The 19,639-nt window shown below is 45.1% G+C and overlaps 1 protein-coding gene across 1 annotated transcript in view; it reads right to left on the reverse strand.

Moving 5' to 3' along the window:
- The window catches only part of LOC124646992 (avenin-3-like), a 32,897-nt gene extending 14,766 nt beyond the window's left edge, over positions 1–18,131 (reverse strand). Inside the window, exons 1-2 of the mRNA XM_047187008.1 lie at positions 17,941–18,131; positions 14,931–15,163 (exon numbers count right to left, since the gene is read on the reverse strand). Coding sequence (XP_047042964.1) covers positions 14,931–15,163; positions 17,941–18,131 — 424 coding nt within the window. The remainder of the gene's footprint in view (positions 1–14,930; positions 15,164–17,940) is intronic.
- Between the last annotated feature and the right edge of the window lie 1,508 nt (positions 18,132–19,639).

Genomic DNA, 19,639 nt, shown 5'->3' on the forward strand with positions numbered 1-19,639 from the left:
TACGAGATTAGATCTCGTTGTTGATGTAGTCGATCACTTGCCACTTGCAAAAGCGCGTAGAAGATCTTGACGGTGCCACAATCGGGCAGCACCTCCGTACTCGGTCACACGTTCGATGTTGATGACGACATCCTTCTCCCCGTTCCAGCGGGCAGCGGAAGTAGTAGATCCTCCTCGGAATCCCGACAGCACGACGGCGTGGTGGCGGTGGTGGTGGAGATCTCCGGCAGGGCTTCGCCTAAGCTATGCGGGAGAGAGAGGGAGGAGGGAACCGCTAGGGTTTTGGGAGAGGAGGTGCTTGGGGGGCGCCGGCCTGGTGGTGCTCTTGGTGTGGCCGGCCATCCCCTCTCTCCTCCTCTTTATATAGGTGGAATCCCTAGGATTTGCCCAAAGATCTGAATAAGACCCCAATTCAAAAACTGCCATATGGACGAAACCTAGGGGGACAAGGACTCTCCCTTTCCCCCCTTAGTGGCCGGCCAAGGAGGTGGAGTCCACTATGGACTCCACCTTCCCACTTGGTTGGCTGGTTTAGGGTTGGTGGAGTCCTTCCGGGACTCCACCTTCCATGGTGATTTCTTCCGGAAGGTTCTAGAACATTCTAGCGCCTTCCATAAATGCACCGAATCATTTCCAAACTTGGAAAGTGACTTCCTATATATGAATCTTATTCTCCGGACCATTCCGGACCTCCTCGTGATGTCCCGGATCCCATCCGAGACTCCGAACAACATTCGAACTCCATTCCATATTCCATATCTACTTAAAACGACATCAAACCTTAAGTGTGTCACCCTACGGTTCGTGAACTATGCAGACATGGTCGAGACTTCTCTCCGACCAATAACCAATAGCGGGATCTGGAGATCCATAATGGCTCCCACACATTCAACGATAACTTAGTGATCGAATGAACCATTTACATACGATACCGATTCCCTTTGTCACGCGATACTTTACTTGTCCGAGGTTCGATCATCGGTATCTCCATACCTTGTTCAACCTCGTTACCGACAAGTACTCTTTACTCGTACCGTGGTATGTCATCTCTTGTGAACTATTAACATGCTTGCAAGCTAATTAAACGACATTCCACCGAGAGGGCCCAGAGTATATCTATCCGTCATCGGGATGGACAAATCCCACTCTTGATCCATATGCTTCAACTCACACTTTCCGAATACTTAATCCCATCTTTATAACCACCCATTTACGCAGTGGCGTTTGACGTAATCAAAGCATCCTTCAGGTGTAAGTGATTTACATGATCTCATGGTCGAAGGACTTAGGTAACTATGTATCGAAAGCTTATAGCAAGTTGAACTTAATGACTTGATCTTATGCTATGCTTACTATGGGTGTGTCCATCACATCATTCACCTAATGATATGATCTTGTTATTAATAACATCCGATGTTCATGATCAGGAAACCATGATCATCTATTAATCAACAAGCTAGTTAAATGAGAGGCTTACTAGGGACTCTGGTTGTTTACACTAACACGGAGTGTAAACATTTAGCATGAACACTAAGATATAACAATAACTATTTTATTATTGCCTCTCGGGCATATCTCCAACAGTCTCCCACTTGCACTAGAGTCAATAATCTAGTTTACATTTGTAAAGATATAACACCTTGGCCTTCTGGTGCTTATCATGTTTTGCTCACGGGAGAGGTTCCAGTCAACGAATCTGACACGCTCAGAAATGTATGTATTTTTGCAATTCATTTGCGTCTTCACGCATCACTCATTTTCCAAATGAGTCGGCATTAATCGTATATGTTCGGTCTTCTGGTGGAACCTTAATTCCATGGTCTGAAATATGTCACTAATATTGTCACACACAATATAGCTTCAAAGTTCTGACACTTTCGGAACTACACCAAGTTCTCAAAGAACTTTTTGACTTTAACATCCTCAGTCATTGTCAAAACAATGACATACTCTGCCTTCGTTTGTAGAATCCGTCACAATATTTAGAACTCATCTAAATCTAGCATTGTGCTACCTTCTAATGAACACTTAGCCTAATTGAGATTTGAAATTCATTTTTATATGTGACCAAACTAATATCGGTGCAACACCTTACAACGATTTATTTGTCATTTCCCCATACAAAACTAATATCCTTGGTTCTTCTAAAGCACTCAGGGATATTCTTACTGTTGTTCAATGATCATCACATGAATCATTCTGGTATATGCTCCTAACTCTTTAGAGCACAGAACATCTGATTGTGTACATATTATTCGTGATCTAAAATCACTCATGTGTTTTTACTCATTGAGTGTCAGATACACTCAAGTCTTGTTAAACCTTCACATAAAAAGAACACCTTCTTAATATTTTTATATTGAACTACTTCAATATTCATTCTATGTACTTTAACTTAAACTTATTATGTGTTTCAATCTATCTTCATAGATCTTGACACTAAATATGTTTCAGTCCATATTCTTTCATTGAAGTTAATTCTCAATGAAAACTTTTAATCATATTAAGTACATGATTACATTATTTATAATCAACGATATGTTATCTACATAAAGTATTATAAATATGTCTCAGCGCTCCCACTTATTTTCTTGCAAATGCAAGTTTCTTCATCGTTTCTGATGAAATCATAACTCTTTGATCATTTCATCCGGTGAAGATTCCAACTCCGTGATACTTACTTCATCCAGTGAAGTTCGTATACCTTTTTAGTATTCTACGGACTAGCAAAACTCTCAGTTGTATCTTGTATACACCTTCAATACATACTTCTGTTAAGTAATGTATTTTGCCATCCTACTAGCATATCTCATAAAAAAATATGTAGCGATTACTAGAACAATCCGCATAGACTATAAGCATCGCTGCTGAAGATCTAATCTCATCGCAGTCAACTCTTTGAACTTTGTCGTAAACAACTTTTGACAAGTCGAGCTTCTTCAAGGATATTATATCCAAGTCTATTTAAAGATCTATTTACTTTCAAAAAGTATTTTAGATACTATCTTGGATTTCATGGCTCTTAGCCATTTTGACGGAGTCGGGGCCCATCATAACTTCTTTGTATGCAGTTGGTTTATCATTGTTCAAAATCAATCCTTTGTTCACAAATCATTTATTTGATCACAAAGTAAACCATACCTACAAGGTTCAATAGGTACTTCGATCTCCATGACTATAACACTTTGTAGACATGGGAGCCATGATCGTCGTGGCTGCTTCCGGAACCATTTCCGATGCTGCGCTACTCTGATCATCATGCTCAGGTTCATCAACCTTATCAAGTTCCATTGTCCTCCCACTCAAATACTTCGCTAGAAACAATTTCTTGGAAATAAGTAAGAAACATCGACAAACACTTTTGTCTTTGTCTCCATAGTGGAAAGAATTCCCAATCATTCTCTGGGATAACCAACAAAGACATTCATCCGATTTTGGTCGTAAACTTATTTACTTATGCTATGCATACCAAAATTTAAGAAAGGACTATTAGGGTTTATACCCATGCCATAACTCATATGGTGTCATTTCAACGGATTTATGATGACGCTCTATTTAGTGTAAAAGCGGTAGTCTCTAAAGCATAATCCACAAAAATATATTGGCTTCATTTTATCTCATCATTAATCCAACAAGTTTTGGATACGTCTCTCGGATGCTCCATCATCACTATGGTACTCCAAGAAATGTGAGTTGTAGAACAATTTCATAACTCTCTTAGATGTTCGCTAAAACTCGTAATCCAAATATCTCCACCATGATCCAATCATAGATATTTGACTTTTCTATTACGATGATTTCCACTTCATGCTGAAATTTATTTGAATCTATTCAAATGTTTCAAACTTCTTCCTTATTGAATAAATATATCCTTATATATACACTCAATTCATTGTTTGGAAGTTTTCATGAAGTAGAAGAATCTCCCGCATACAACTATGCCCAGTGAACCACATACGTCATCATGTATGTTTCCACTAAGTTAGTTGCCCGTTCAACTCTTGGCCTATGAACGGTATTTCAGTCATTTTCTTTAGAAAAGATTTGCAAGTGCCAAACAATTCAAAAATCAAATGACTCCAAAAATCCATTTGCATGGAGTTTCTTCATGCGGTCCTTTCTAACATGACCTAAATGGCGGTTCCACAAATAAGTGGAATTGAAATCATTTGCCTTATGGCATTTTAGCGTCAGTGTTATGTATGTGTGTTTCACCATTAAGATTTATAATAACTTATCCATCGTACATGGAGTAAGGCCACAATTTTAACAACTCATTGTCTTCATTTGACCAGAGCTAAATAACAATTATTAAGTTCTTTATTATAAATCTGAAGGGCTAGGTAGAAGGCCAACGACGAACATAATAACATTTTATTTTGTTCCAGACGTGCATTATTACCACATTCCTTATCAGTCACTTAGGCCATTGTATTCTTGTATTGCGTTGTGTTGTATGACATCTCATACCAACCAATATGGTACAAATACCCAAGAACTTCATTGTGTGACCAATCAAAGAATACATTCATAACATGTATATCATCTATATACACCTGAGCTAGACTTTCTAGTCTTTTCTTTCTTTTCGCCAAAAACTTTTGTAGTTTCTCTTTTGGCTTTCCTCATATTTCAGAAAACACTTCAACATCAATAACTTCTAGGTTTGTTGGTCAATTACCAATAACCTTGAGGTTCTTACTTTGAAGTTGATCATCACATGACAAGTGTTCCGGATTTCACTATTAGTAACCTTTTAATGTGATGAACAATTTCACTCATAATTTTTATCCATCAAATTATGACGTCTTTCCGAGACCATGTCTGTACATGCTAGGCTCGTCAAGTTTAACCTCAGTATTCGCATGTGCAAATCTGGCTTGCACCCGTTGTATGCACATGTAGAATCTATAACACCCGATCATCACGTGATGCTTCGAAACGACGAGTCTTAGCAACGGTGCATACTAAGGACGATCACTTCATGGATATGCGAATATCGTTAGTGCCCAACTAGTTGGGGGATTGGGACGCCTAGCGTCTTCAATCTTCGTACATTTCCATAAAACTTATGAGTTTATGTAGTCTCACTAAATTATATTCTATCATCTTGTAATAATGTCTTAGATATCACATATATCGCACACCTTGCTTATTTCTGAAAACAAACTTTCCAGCTCCTTTCTTTTCAAACAGATTTGAACTTCAAGTTTCATGGAGACAAGATGATTTTAGGTACTAATTGAAACCATTGCTCTAATATGAGTTTTACCAAAAGTTTGCAATAGGACTTAATCATTACTTGATTCTTTAACAATACGGTACCAGTCCGTAAAGTTACTTGTCAGATTTAACAGTTATTTGTATCTCAATTATAAGACTAGCGCATGGTAGATAACGGATGCCAATTCTACAAATTTAATTCAAAATACTATTCAGACTATGTTCATGATAATTAGTTCAAGTTTTAATCTAATTACTAATGAACTCCCACTTAATACAACATCCCTCATAGTTGTTTAGTGGCACACGATCCATATCCACTACACCAAAACCGATCATCACGTGAGATGATGTAGCTTCAATGGTGAACATCAACATGTTGATCATATCATCCATATGACTCGTGTTCAACCTTTCGGTTTCTCGTGTTCCGAGGCCATGTCCGTACATGCTAGGCTCGTCAAGCAAACCCAAGTATTTCCGCGTGTGCAACATGGCTTACAACCGTTGTATGTGAACGTAGAATCTATCACATCCGATCATCACGAGATGCTTCAAAACGACGAACTGTAGCAACGGTGCATACGAAGGGAGAACACTTTATTATCTTGATATTAATGTGAGGGATCATCTTATAATGCTACCGTCGCGATCTAAGCAAGATAAGATGCATAAAGGATTAACATCACATGCAATTCATAATGTGATATGATATGGCCCTTTAGTCTTTGCGCCTTTGATCTTCATCTCCAAAGCACGGACATGGTCTCCATCATCAACGGGCATGATCTCCATCATCGTCGGCGTAGCATCAAGGTCCATGGCGCCGTCTTTATGGTTGTTCACCACATGTAGCAACTATTACAACTACTTTGAAATAATACTACTACATGAAATATAAAGACAACCATAAGGCTCCTGCCGGTTGCCACAATACAATAATGATCATCTCATACATATTCATCATCACATCATGGCCATATCACATCACCAAACCCTGCAAAAACTAGTTAGACGCCTCTAATTTGGTTTGCATATTTTACGTGGTTTAGGGTTTTCAAGTGAGATCCAATCTACCTACGAACATGAACCACAACGGTGATACTAGTGTTGTCAATAGAAAAAGTAAATTGAATCTTCACTATGGTGAGAGAGACAGACACCCGCAAAGCCACTTATGCAATACAAGTTGCATGTCGAGCGTGGAGCAAATCTCATGAATGCGGTCATGTAAAGTTAGCCCGGGCCGCTTCATCCCACCATCCCGCAAGATGCAAAGTACACTAACTAAAGACAACAAAAGCATCAACGCCCACAAAACCATTGTGTTCTACTCGTGCAACCAATCTATGCATAGACCTAGCTCTGATACCACTGATGGGATTCGTAGCATAGAAAACAAAAAATTTCCTACCGCAAGAACGAATAACAAGCCAAGATCCAATCTAGTAGATGGTAGCAACGAGATGAAGATGAGACTAACCCTCAAAGATTTCCAAAGCCTACGAGATTAGATCTCGTTGTTGATGTAGTCGATCACTTGCCGCTTGCAAAAGCGCGTAGAAGATCTTGACGGTGCCACAATCGGGCAGCACCTCCGTACTCGGTCACACGTTCGATGTTGATGATGACGTCCTTCTCTCCGTTCCAGTGGGCAGCGGAAGTAGTAGATCCTCCTCAGAATCCTGACAGCACGACTGTGTGGTGGCGGTGGTGGTGGAGATCTCCTGCAGGGCTTCGCCTAAGCTATGCGGGAGAGAGAGGGAGGAGGGAACCGCTAGAGTTTTGGGAGAGGGGTGCTTGGGGGGCGCCGGCCTGGTGGTGCTCTTGGTGTGGCCGGCCAGCCCCTCTCTCCTCCTCTTTATATAGGTGGAATCCCTAGGGTTTGCCCAAAGATCTGAATAAGACCCCAATTCAAAAACTGCCATATGGACGAAACCTAGGGGGACAAGGACTCTCCCTTTCCCCCCTTAGTGGCCGGCCAAGGAGGTGGAGTCCACTATGGACTCCACCTTCCCACTTGGTTGGCTGGTTTAGGGTTGGTGGAGTCCTTCCGGGACTCCACCTTCCATGGTGATTTCTTCCGGAAGGTTCTAGAACATTCTAGCGCCTTCCATAAATGCACCGAATCATTTCCAAACTTGGAAAGTGACTTCCTATATATGAATCTTATTCTCCGGACCATTGCAGACCTCCTCGTGATGTCCTGGATCCCATCCGAGACTCCGAACAACATTCGAACTCCATTCCATATTCTATATCTACTTAAAACGACATCAAACCTTAAGTGTGTCACCCTACAGTTCGTGAACTATGCAGACATTGTCGAGACTTCTCTCCGACCAATAACCAATAGCGGGATCTGGAGATCCATAATGGCTCCCACACATTCAACGATAACTTAGTGATCGAATGAACCATTTACATACGATACCGATTCCCTTTGTCACGCGATACTTTACTTGTCCGAGGTTCGATCATCGGTATCTCCATACCTTGTTCAACCTCGTTACCGACAAGTACTCTTTACTCGTACCGTGGTATGTCATCTCTTGTGAACTATTCACATGCTTGCAAGCTAATTAGACGACATTCCACCGAGAGGGCCCAGAGTATATCTATCCGTCATCGGGATGGACAAATCCCACTCTTGATCCATATGCTTCAACTCACACTTTCCGAATACTTAATCCCATCTTTATAACCACCCATTTACGCAGTGGCGTTTGATGTAATCAAAGCATCCTTCCGGTGTAAGTGATTTACATGATCTCATGGTCAAAGGACTTAGGTAACTATGTATCGAAAGCTTATAGCAAGTTGAACTTAATGACTTGATCTTATGCTATGCTTACTATGGGTGTGTCCATCACATCATTCACCTAATGATATGATCTTGTTATTAATAACATCCGATGTTCATGATCGGAAACCATGATCATCTATTAATCAACAAGCTAGTTAAATGAGAGGCTTACTAGGGACTCGGTTGTTTACACAACACACATGTATCAATGTTTCCGGTTAATACAATTATAGCATGGAGTGTAAACATTTATCATGAACACTAAGATATAACAATAACTATTTTATTATTGCCTCTCGGGCATATCTCCAACAAGAAGAGCTGCCTAGCGTGTTGTGGAGTATACGGACAACACCCAATACAGCAACACAAGGAACTCTGTTCTTTTTGGTCCATGGGGCCGATGCAGTACTCCCGATAGAAATAGAACACAATTCCCCGAGAGTGGTGGAATATGATGAAGAAACTTCAAGAAAAGCACTAGAGGACGATGTCGATGCACTCGATGAAGCTAGAGATGAGGTGCTGTCAAGAGTTACCAAGTACCAGCAAGACCTGAAAAACTATCATAGTCGACGTTTGCGTCCAAGGTCCTTCCAAGTTGGCGACCTAGTTCTTCGACTCACCCAGGATAGCCATGAAAAGTTCGAGTCACCATGGGTCGGACCATACATCGTCACAGAGGTGATCACAGGAGGAGCGTACAAAATAAAGGACAAGAAGACAGGGGTCGCAGAGCCAAACCCATGGAACGTGGCGCAGCTTCGGCGCTTCTACGCGTAGAAATCAAAATAGAGATACGCATATAAACATACAATGTACTGAAAAGCTCGCGAGTTTTCAGACGCACTCTTTTCCTTTCAGGGCACCGAGTGGGGCTGGAAGGTTTTTAATGAGGCGGGCTCGCGATGCTGCAATATAGTAAAGATATTGGTGACACACGTCTTTTCTTCGACAGGCTCGGGGGCTTGCAACCCGCGAGTTGAACAATATATATTCGGTCCTTCCAATATAAACTCAATTAATTTGCTTTGGTCTAAAAACCTCGCAAATAACATACATACACTCGGGGGCTAAAGGAAAAAATACATAGTTCTCGCAACTTACAATATATTTCTCGCACTATACAAGATATCTCTGTATTTCAGGAAAAATTCGACAGAAGGAAAAGAACTTCAATCACCTCCTATAAGGTCATCTATGTTTACCCTTTCCTCTCCTGCAGAGGTACCCATGGAGTCAGCGTAATGATTCTCCGTGAAGTATGCAGCATCCATCCGAAGAAGATCTTCAATCATCCTTTCAGCTACGGGTGTCACCGCCTCGTTGATTTTGTCAACATTCCTCCTTCATTTTCTTAATCGTTCATGGCAAAGAGTCACAACATTGGACATATCAAGCTTCGGGTAGCAGATCTGGAGCATGATCATAGAGAACCTAGCACCAGCCATCAATTGAGCCTTCACAAATCCATGAATTCGCTGAACACTTTTAAACTTGTTCATCAATTCAGGAAGAGTTTTGGGTTGCAGATTCCGAGGAAACATGGCATTGTAAACCATGGCGAGTGTCTTTGTGCAGAAGTCGAGATATTCCCGAACCTGAGAAGCACGATCCTAAAATCATACAATTTGTCGGGTCCGGTCCGGGGAAGACCAAAAGCTGGAGTTGTTCTGCTGAGCAAGTCAAATAAGAACCTCGGCCCTCACATCAACACGCTGGTCTTCGGCAGCAGCATCCAAGAAAGAACCTAACCGTATCAAGAAATATGAGGACCGGAGAACTCGTACGCAAAGTCAAAAAACGCATGGGGCGAGACTTACCCGCCATATCCAGACTTGCGTCAGTTAGCAGGTCAAGCATATAATTCTCCCGAGAAGTGGCCTGCAAAGCCTCGGCAATGGCAGCATCTTTCAACTTTAAAGCCTCTTGAGCCTGCTGAAGAGCCATCTTTTCCCGCTCGGAAGATTTGTGGGATTGTTCCATGACAATAAGGGATTGTTTCTTCATGGCTTGGAGTTGTTGTCGAAGTTCAGCTATTTCTAGTTGATTCAGGTTCACAGACGAAGAATCATCCAGCAAATCGTCGACAGCTATCCGTTTGGAGTAAGAAGTCGCAGGGGAAGCAGAGGATGGTCCAGCAGTCTTAGAGTAGTTATCAAATATCAACTGGAAGAAAGAAAATATCGACATCAATAAACAAACAATGGATCATTCCTTCTCATTGATAAGCGGGGATATTTACAAGTGATGGTCCATTACAAAAGGTCAGCTCCTAGTGAGTTGACGAAAATAGTCGCATATCGTAAGGATATCGACATCTACCAAAAGAAAGACAGCAAACGGATGAGTAAGTTGGTCTACTTGACCTCCGGCCTGGCGGAACTGGAAGAAGCAGCTGGCTTGTATCCGAGGAAGGAGAGAATCTTCTTCGAGTGCGGCTTGGCGGCCTTGATTAGAGACTGCCACTTATCCTTGTTCATCCTCTTCGTCTCGCCAGTCCTCGCCCAGTCGACGTTCTGCTGGCTCTCGGCAACCAAAGCTATGGTACCCTCAACGCTGATTTTCAAGTTCTCCTGCCGGAAAGCCAATCCAAGATCCTCCTCCGGGATAAAATACTTGGCAAGATCGGGGAAGGAGTCTGGTTGTTTTTTCTTCGGGAAGAAGTAGGGGAAGAGGCGCGTAAATGCGGTCCGCGCATCAGCAATACTGCGGCGTGCCAGATCCCCGTGAATTTCAGGGAGGGAAAGGGCGTCGAGAAGACGGTCCCCTTCAGGCTCCTGCAGTTCGAAATCTTGACCCATTTTTCCTGCTGAAACAAAGTCCGGGTTATCAACAAATATAAGGAGGATACATCTTGGAAGGGACTCGAGAAAAGTGGTTAGTGAACTTACTGGCAAAACGCCGATTTTGCGATTCAAGGCGGCCGATGATAGCTTCTTCACGCGCTATTTGTTGGGTTGTCTTCTCGCTTAAGGCATTTTCAGTTTGGTGGAGCCCTTCCGAAGATCTCCAACAGAGGCAGCGTCTTGTTCGGCCTTCTTGCGAGCTTTTTCGCTTTGCTCAAGATTGGCGGCAAGATCATCGGCGCGTTTGTTGGCTTTGGCGAGAGCCTCTAACGGAAGGAAACAACGCAAGAAAGTCAAGTCAAAAACTGCAAAATAATCTACTTGATGATGAGTAAAAACATCACAATCGTATGAAGGCTTACCTTTCAAGTCTTCGACAGTGTCACGGTACCCAATAAATTGAGTACCAAGACTGATGAAGTGCTCCATCAGAGGCTGTAGACAAAAAGGTGATAGAAAGGTTGAGGGGAAAACTCGACTAAAGACACAAAATAGCGGTAAGGGTACTTACATCATCCAGGGAAGGAGCCGACGAACTCCCGGCCAAGAAGCCTTGTTCTTCGCCAAGTTCAATCCTCGCTCTCTTCGGCTCGGGGGCTCGGGGGCTGGCGACAGGAGTCAACATTTCCAAGTCCTGATGAGGAGGCGAGTTTTCCTCCGTTGCACGACGAGTTTCCGAAAGAACCAAAGTTTGCGACGTGCTCGTCGGAGCAGTCACATTAACAGCGGGTTCTTCCTCTTCTTCGCCTCTGTCCACAAAAGATAGTATGAGAATATTCTAACAATATATAAAAAGAAAAAGAAGGCAAGATAGCTTATGAGCTAATGAGGGCATCAGCGTAAGGATAGAAGGCACCCTCCTCTTCGGGAGAAGCTTCCTCGACAGGTGACCCGCTGAGTTTGGAAGTGCCGGAATCTTCAGTTTCACCTCTTTTCCTTTTGTTCTTTGGAGAAGCAGCGGAAGGAGGTGAACGAGCAGATTCCGAAGCTTCCGATTCTGTTTCTTTATCAGAGGAAGCCACAGATTTGTGAGATCCCGCGACTTCACTCTCAGGGCGAGAAGGGCCCTGAGAATCGTTGGTAACGACGATTCATTCATCAACCTCCCCACCTTCAGGTAGGGGAGTAAGAGAAGAAATGACTTGGTGGTTCTGCATAACAAATGCCAACAGCAAAGGACAATTAAGGACAGAGGTCGACAGCAAGGCAGCAAGATAGCAAGATAGCAGTCGAAATTTGACTCAAGGTCGACAAAGCAAATTAACCAAGATAGCAGTCGAAAAAAATGAACTCGAGAGGCAAGTTACTTACTTTGGGGAGAGCGTTGGTGCCGTTGTATGGCTCCACGCGGCAGGAGGTTGGAACTGAATCCTTCTTGCTCAGCAACGAAAAGCGTCGGATAAGCCTCTCCAAATCCTTCACAGGGAGGTCTTTGGATATGCGGTCGACATCTTTCTCGCCAGCATATAGCCACAGAGGGTTTTTGCGAGCCTGTAGAGGCTGCACCCTAATTCTAAGGAAATGCACAGTAATTTGAACACCCGACAGTTCCTTGCCGCGGGTGTTCTGAAGCTTGCGGATACGCTTCATTAGCGCATATGTCGCCATCTTCTCCTCCTCGGTAGCTTCTGCGTCCCATGAACGGCGCCGAAGGATTTTTGCGTCACCATTGAAGGGCTCGATGTTCTACTCCTGCGAGTCAAGGTATTCCTCGCGGATGTATAGCCACCTCTTGCGCCACCCTTGGATGGAGTCAGGGAATTTGATGTCGAAATAATCGACATCAGGGCGGACACAGATAACAACACCCCCTACATTGTAGTTGGTGTTGTGGGAGTTGTTGCGGCGAATGTAAAAGATGCGTTTCCACACGGCCCAATTCGGATGGGTCCCGAGAAAGCATTCACAGAGAGTGATGAAGATGGAAATATGGAGGATGGAATTGGGAGTCAGCTGATGTAGCTGCAGCCCGTAAACAAAAAGCAATCCACGGAGAAATTCGTGGATGGGGGGAGACAGGCCACGGATGAGGTGGTCGATAAATGTTACCCGATAGCCGATGCGAGGTGTTGGGAAGCTCTCCTCCCCAGGGAAGAGTAGTCCTTCTTCCTTCTTGGTCAGCCCGAGCTTCTTCAGCATGTTGACATCCTGGTTGGAGATCTTGGATCTCTCCCACCCGGAGATCTCGAAGCCTTCCGTCGCGATGGTGGTCTCTGGAGTGGTGTGCCTTGCGAGTCTTGCCCGTGGTGGCATCAAAGGGAGTGCGGGAGAGATTGAGGAGGAATATGGGCGCAGGAGCTTGGGATTTGCAATGGAAGCTGTGGAGAGAGAGGATAAAAGTGCGGCGCAGCGAAGGGGATTTCTGAGGAAGAAGATGACTACTTATATTGAGCCATTCAACTGTCGCGCCGTTAGATGATGGAGAAATAGATCCAGCACCCTACACGTGTGACCATGGGTAAAGTGGTCTTTTTACTAAGAAGTAACTACACAGGCGCTACAGCGCACGTGCCCGGGAAAGTGGAGGACGTGCCCCCACTTACGTAACGTGTCAAACGACGAAGTGGTAAGGGCCCGCATGTCAGCCTAAGAACAGAACTCGCACCTTCCCAACGTAGCGGTCGTGGCAATCATCAGCATTGATGTCATCAATTGGGATATTACGACTTCAGTTGTTCGAAGTTTGGCGACAAGAAGTTCTTGTGATACAGACAAAATAATTTTGGGAGCTTTTGATCAAATACAAGTTTTTGTTCAAATGCTCGGGGGCTACTTTTTGAAGAAAGTTTGATATGCAGTATTTGGCAAAGATAGAAAAGTTGAGCCTACAGCCAAGTATAAATACTCGACTGTAGCCTCGGGGGCTACTCCCATCGGGAGCGCTGGTCGCGCACCCGATAAAGATGGAAGCACTGGAAAAAGTCGACAATATAGCGATTGAGATCCTAAAAAGGTGAGCCTACAACCAAGTACAAGCACTTGGCTGTAGCCTCGGGAGCTACTCCCATCGGGAACGCTGCTTGTGTACCCGATGAAATTAAGGAAGTCATGATAAGCATACTTCGAGTTACGATATAACTCTTCATATACTCCCATCGGAAAGACGAGATAAAAAATATATACAAGTCATCATATGACTCGGACAAATGTGCTATTCCAGCAGCCGAAAAAGGCACTCGACAATATATTCTCAGAGCGCCTCAGTCGCGATTTAATCTCTGAATGCCGCAATACTTTGCGAAGGTAAGACCCCAGGATCCGTCCTGCGCGGCGTGGCACCGCACCCGAATGCGCTCTGCTACTTTTTTCCGTATCAACAGATGCGAAGAAAAATCCTAACGGACGCATTAGGTACCCGATAAAACGCGACTGGAGTTCGGCATATGGTAAGACCTTAAGCGGCGCATGTTGAAACTACGCCAGTATACCGAGATCATGTCCAGGGACTTGATCTTGAAGTAGGTATTTGCGGGATTGCCACGAGAGCAGTTAACTGGTACCTGATCCGTCAGATGAACCAGCCCCAATTACCGTATCCCTGTACAATATATGATTGACTTATAAAAATCATTTGATAGCTCGAAGAAATTAGGTGTTAATTGTAATGATGGAGATTTTCCTTGATTCTTCGATTCAAGCAAAATCTCGGGGGCTACTGACATAGGCATCCCCAATGGGCCTGCCGAAGATAGTACCCGGGGTTTTCCGAAAGCCCACGACCCGAAGTTTATGAAGTCTGGAAGCCCAACTAAGAGATAGTTTGGAAAGATAGAGTTGTACTAGGAATAATGACTTGTAAATACTACGGGACGAACTCAAAGAATCTCCCAGACTTTGTAACTTGTACATCGCGAAACCCTCGGCTCCGCCTCCTATATAAGGGGGAGTCGAGGGACAAAGAGGGGATCGATTCCATTGTCAACGTAACCCCAGCTTTTTAGCAGTCGAGTACTTTTCCGGCTGAAACCCTCGAGATCTACTTGCCCTCTACTTCCGCTAAAACCCTAGTCTACAACTTGTAGGCATTGACAAGTTAATACCTTGTCACCGGGACGGCTCAGGGATTTGGGCCAGCTGCTGGCAGCACTGTTGCCGCATCACCTGACAGCTACTCTGCTGCAAGATCTGAGATCGGAGGAACGTCATCACCGTCATAGGATTACACTGCTGTAGGAGGAACTCTCTGCACGGGTTCAACTGTTGTACTTGCGGATATGATAGTTGTTGCCCGGGAAATGGTTGTTGTTGCCCAGAAATTGGCAGTTGTTGCCAGGGAATTGGCATCCTGGGAAAGGGTTGTTGCTGCCCAGGAAATGGCTGCTGTTGACCTGGAATTAACTCTTGTGGCCCAGGTGAAAGGACACGGATGCCGCCTAGAGGGGGTGGGTGAATAGTTTAAAACTTTTACGAATATGCCTTAACAAATGCGGAATAAAACTAGTGTTTAATTTGTCAAGCACAAAACCTATATAACGAAGGTTCACCTATGTGCACCAAGAACTTATGCTAAGCAATACAAGTAACTATGTGATAGCAAGATATATAACTTCAAACACGAAAGCTATCACAATGTAAAGTGCATAAGTAAAGAGCTTGGGTATATGAATAACCGAAGTGACGCGGAGACAACGATGTATCCCGAAGTTCACACTTTTGCGAGTGCTACTCTCCGTTGGAGCGGTGTGGAGGACAAGTCACTCCAAATGCACGACGGCTACCGTATTCTCCTCGCGAATTCCCACCAAAAGAGATGTCCTCGATCCACTATGGAACCTTAGGGTGGTCACCGAACCCGCACAAAGCTTGGGGCTATCTCCACAACTTAATTGGAGGCTCCCAATAAATCGCCACAAAGGCCTTGCCCTTGAAGAATCTCCACAACTTAATTGGAGTCCCCAAGAATACCACAAAGACCACTAAGCCGTCTAGGGTTCAAAGACCCAAGAGGAACAAGCTCCGGGAACAAGCTCCCGAAGTGAATATCTCATGAACTTTCACCTCCACGTATCACCGCGGAGAAGTCAAACCGATGCACCAAATGCAATGGCAAGAACACCACAAAGATGTCCAGATTCTTCACTCTCAAATTCCAACAAACCTACTAAAGCTATTGGGGGAATAAGAGAGGAAGAACCAATAGGAGAACACCAAATTCCCCAAGATCTAGATCCCAAAGATTCACTCACAAAGAGATGATTTGGTTTGGTCAAAGTGTGGATCTAGATCTCCTCAACCTTTCTCTCAAATAGATGCAAGAATCATTGGTTGGGAGAGAGAGATCAAGCTCACAAAAAGTCAACAACAATGGTGGTGAGCTTGAGAGAGAGGAGGAAGAAGAAGCAATCCAAAAAGAGATAGAAAAGGGGCTTAAATAGCAGGCTCTATTTTTCTGCCCGTTGGGCTGCTAAGAAAAAGGCTTGGGCGAGCTGGGCCCAGCGCGGGACGGCAGCCAGGGAACGAGCGAGGGGCGCGCGCGACGAGCGGGGACGCATGGCGAGCAGGAACGTGAGCGCGCGAGGGGATCGGGGCGAGCGAGCAGCGCAACGCTGAGCTGGGCGAGCGACTGCGGGGAGGCGTGGCGAGCGGTGCGCGTGTGGCGGACTAGAGGCTGACCAGCCCACATGGGCGGGGCCTAGGCCAGCGGGCGCGTGCTGGGAGCAGGCCACGCGCAGGTGGAGGCCGGTACCTCTGGCCTGGGCGGCCGGTACCTCCGGCTTGGTCTGGGCGGTACCTCCGGCCCTGGTACCGGTCGGGGTACCGGAGAGAGCTCCCAAAGTCCTGGAAGTATGCTGTGAGCCAGGCCGCTTTAGCGGCACCACGAGCGGTACCTCGCCTGGAGGCTCCGGCCAGGGCATGGCGGTGGTTCCAGCCGTGGCCGGCGGTAGCTCCGGCTGCTGGCCCCTCCTCTCCATTTCTTTTTTTTTTCCTTTTAAACTCAAACTTGAAATGTAAATAACTTGAGATTGGAAAATCCAAATGAGACGAAACCAATTTTGTTGGAAAGAGGACGACAAAAGCTACCCCACAAATATGGAAACTAGTGGGGGGTGATTTTATATGATTTTTAGAGTGAAACCTCTCAATACGAGAAACCTGGAAAAACACCGATATTGAAAACGCAACAAGTGATATACGCGAAATCCATTTTCGATGAACTAGAGCTTGTCATAGAAATAACCACAAGCTCTAAAACACTACATGGATAAGATTCAAATAACAACCAAGAGATATGATGCAAGGATGCAAAGGTTTGACCGCACTCCGAACGATACGATCGAGTTACTTACTCGAGAGCCCCTTGATAGTACGACCATTATCCTATAAACCGGTCTCCCAACTAAACCACGAGACTGGTAAGAGAGAAACCCTATCAAGAGCAAATCTTAACCTTGCGCCTTCCATTTGAGCTCGATGATGGTGATCTTGACCGTAACAAGATGAAACTCCGTTCTTGATTGTGCTTGCTTGATGAAGATGAGGTCTTGCGGATTGCTCCCCCATACTCCACTATGGATGAACTTCTTCTTAGGTGCAACTTCACATATCCATGGACACATATGAATGTCAAGTTTCAAGCATGTGAACTCTTCGAGTTGACTCATTTTGAACTTGCACCTCATTTCTTCGTATTGCAACCTTGACGCCAACTAATCGTTCAAGCATTGCCTATGGACAACTCCTACACATATAACTCAATTCAACCATTAGTCCATAGGGATTGTCATTAATTACCAAAACCACACATGGGGGCTCTATGCACTTTCACCGGGAAATGGTTGTTGTTGGGGAAATGGAAATTGTTGCCCAGGAAATGACACTTGCCCTGGAAATGGTTGTTGTTGCCCTGGAAACTGTTGTTGCCCGGGAAATGGTCGTTGTTGCCCGGGAAATGGCATTTGCTGCTGCCCAGGAAGTGGTTGTTGCTGCCCTGGAATTATCTGTTGTGGCCCGGGAAATGGTTGTTGTTGCTAGGGAAAGGAAAACTGTTGCCCGGGAAATGGCAGTTGCCCTGGAAATGGATATTGTTGCCCAGGTAATGGTTGTTGTTGCCCTCGAATTAACTCTTGTTGCCCAGGAAATGGCAGTTGTTGCCCTGGAATTAGTTGTTGTTCCCCGGAAAATGGCATTTGTTGCCCGGGAAATGGTTGAAATGGTTGTTGCGGCTGATATTGGCAACTAGATATTAATTGCACATTGGCGGTGGCAATGGTCACCGCCATGGAAAGGAAGGTAAGGATGAGGAAGGTCTTCATGGTGGATTTGTGTTTACCAGTGCTTGCTAGGCTTTGATGTTTTTTCTCTACCATGGCCAATTTATAGCTACCATGGCATGGCTTCTTTTCATATTTGCACATGCTTTTGATAAAAATTCTCGGATGCTTGTCCAACTGATCATTTGGTATGTTGTGTTTGGTGACACTACTTACAACATTTAATTTTGAATTGATCTTCAAAGTTGTTAGGCCCTTTTGTATCATCCGACTCTTCCTCTGGCTTCTCCATAGATGGGAGTTGGAAGGAACGGATAGGTGGCATAGGTGCTCTTCACGAAAGATTTCGCATCACATACATGGAAGCTATGTGGGGGGGGGGGGGGGGGGGGGGAGAGAGAGAGCTGACATGCACACCAAAATTTAGCTGGACATAAAGAGGAAATAGGGAGGAGATGGCCGGAGAGCACTGACCTGTGTCGATTTAGTCGCCAGCGTCCGCAACTTCATGTTGCGCTCCAATTTTTCTCCATCCTTGCGGGTTCGCAGCTTCATCGGCCGCCACCGCACTGCCTCCTCTCCGAGTCTAGCCCTTCCATCTGCGCGAGCGGGGCGTCGGATGGGGCAGATCGCACGGGAGGCAGGCCGAGCACGAGGAAACGGCCAACCAGCGATATCTATCCGGAGAAGTGCCGAGCCCGCCCGTAGCTCGCCACGACGCCAGTTCAGCGCCACGATGCCCGCCTAGCACCTGGACCAGCGCGTAGTAGCTGAGCGGTATGCAGCCGAACCCGGTGCCCTTAATATGCAACGCCCACTGCTCGTTGCGCTCCTGGCGCTCGACGCCTCATGCCGTCACAGCCAACACCTTCGGCGTAGCGCGCCAAGGAACGCATCGGCGCGGGATGTCGACGGGAGAGGATCCTGGGAGGACTCCGGGCTGCCGCGATGCCTCTTCAGCTTGCCTCCGTTGTACAGCTCCTCGTCGCCATGGCCGGCGGTGGACGGGGCGCCGACGCCCGCGACCAGCTTGCCTCCATGGTCCAGCTCCTCGTCGCCATGGCCGGCAGTTAGTGGGGCGCCGATGCGATGAAGGGGGCCGGGGATTGGGAGGAGGTGAGGGTGCGGTGGGAATAGCCGAGAAATTTCTTGTGGCTCGGGAGATGCAAGAGACGACATTGGAAGAACCGTTTTGCCTCAAAATTAGGATGCTGGAAGGGAAAAATGTTGTCCTATGGGGATCGCTTGGTGCTTGTAAATTCTGTTCTTACGAGCCTACCTATGTTTATGTTATCTTTCCTAGAAATTCCTAAAGGGGTGCGCAAGAGACTTGATTATTATCGTTCCCGCTTTTTTTGGCAAGAGGAGAATGATAAGAAGAAATACAGATTATCTCAATGGAATATAGTTTGCAGGCCTAAGGATCAGGGGGGTTTGGGAATCGAGGTGCTTGAGTTGAAAAACTTGTGTCTTTTAAGTAAATGGTTTTTTAAATTGTTACATGAGGAAGGGATGTGGCAACAATTACTTCACAATAAGTATATCAAAAA

The sequence above is a fragment of the Lolium rigidum genome, chromosome 4 (genome assembly GCF_022539505.1).
Source record: "Lolium rigidum isolate FL_2022 chromosome 4, APGP_CSIRO_Lrig_0.1, whole genome shotgun sequence".
Lineage (NCBI taxonomy): Eukaryota > Viridiplantae > Streptophyta > Magnoliopsida > Poales > Poaceae > Lolium > Lolium rigidum.